This window comes from Sinocyclocheilus grahami, unplaced genomic scaffold, assembly GCF_001515645.1.
Source record: "Sinocyclocheilus grahami isolate Dianchi unplaced genomic scaffold, SAMN03320097.WGS_v1.1 scaffold237.1, whole genome shotgun sequence".
In the NCBI taxonomy this organism is placed as follows: Eukaryota; Metazoa; Chordata; class Actinopteri; order Cypriniformes; family Cyprinidae; genus Sinocyclocheilus; species Sinocyclocheilus grahami.
In genome coordinates, this window is record NW_015505416.1 from 716,581 (window position 1) to 717,893 (window position 1,313).

Below are 1,313 nucleotides of genomic sequence, written 5' to 3' on the forward strand. Positions count from 1 at the left end.
GCGAGTGTGTGTGTGTGTGTGAGAGAGAGAGAGAGAGAGAGAGAGAGAGAGAGAGAAATATGTCAAATCATTTTTTTCTTCATAATTAGCCATTTTTTGCCAATTGGCTGGTTGCAAAACAAACAGCAATGATTCTCTTTCAAACATGATCTAATGCAATAGAGTTTTGTGACACAGAAGTTGGAGAAGTGACACAATGGAGCTAAAGGTCACTTTTGGAGAACGAAAAGCACTAAATGGACTGTGATTCTGTAGACTTGCGTATTGATTCTGTAACATGCCCATAGTAAGCTCAAAGCTTCAAGCTGTGAGGGCAGAATCAGCAGATCCTTCTGTTGACTCATCATTAATCTGAAATCTGTGTGTCTTTGTGCAGGTTCTGGATGGAGCGAGTCTAGATGTGGACTTCATATTGATTCTGTAACGTGCCCATAGTAAGCTCAAAGCTTCAAGCTGTGAGGGCAGAATCAGCAGATCCTTCTGTTGACTCATCATTAATGGAAATCTGTGTGTCTTTGTGCAGGTTCTGGATGGAGCGAGTCTAGATGTGGACTTCTACTTACAGTCGCCCAGCGGTCACGTTATAGCCTCTGACTACAGAAAATCTGATGGAGTTCATGCGTAAGTTTTACCCACAATCAGTTTATTCGTACACACTGAGCTAATTACTTCCCGAGTAACCGTTTTTGACCTTTCGTTGTTTTTTTCTATGTGACTTTGTCAGAGTGGAAACAGAAAAGGGAGACTACATGTTCTGTTTTGATAATACATTCAGTGCGGTTTCTGAGAAAGTCATCTTCTTTGAGTTGATTTTGGACAATATGGGGGACGGCGAGGAATCGGAGGACTGGAAAGCATACGTGCAGGGAACAGACCTTCTGGACATGAAGCTGGAGGATATCATGGTAAGAAAAACACTTTTAGACGAGAGTGTCTCAGTCAGTGCCTAATGTACAGTACCATTCAAAAGTTGTTTTTTTTAATGAATGAATGACATTATTATTACTTTTATTCAATAAATTGATCAAAAGTGACAGTAAAGACATTTATAATGTTAAAAAAAATTATTTAATTAAATGCTGTTTTTAATATTTGCAAAACTGTCAGTGTTCAAATACCAGAAACATCAAGGAATCTTTCCACGTATGGAAGAGAATTTAATAAAACCTCTATATATCTACCTATCTACAGGTGCATCTCAATAAATTAGAATGTTGTGGAAAAGTTCATTTATTTCAGTAATTCAACTCAAACTGTGAAACTCGTGTATTAAATAAATCCAATGCACACAGACTGAAGTAGTTTAAGTCTTT

General features: G+C 37.8%; 1 protein-coding gene across 2 annotated transcripts in view; it reads left to right on the plus strand.

Moving 5' to 3' along the window:
* The window catches only part of LOC107597813 (transmembrane emp24 domain-containing protein 5-like), a 4,899-nt gene that overhangs the window by 1,104 nt on the left and 2,482 nt on the right, over positions 1-1,313 (plus strand). Inside the window, exons 2-3 of one of the 2 annotated variants that reach the window (XM_016289002.1) lie at positions 524-621; positions 725-905. In XM_016289002.1, the coding sequence (XP_016144488.1) occupies positions 524-621; positions 725-905 (279 nt within the window). The remainder of the gene's footprint in view (positions 1-523; positions 622-724; positions 906-1,313) is intronic. The other variant, XM_016289003.1, reaches the window with a different exon arrangement.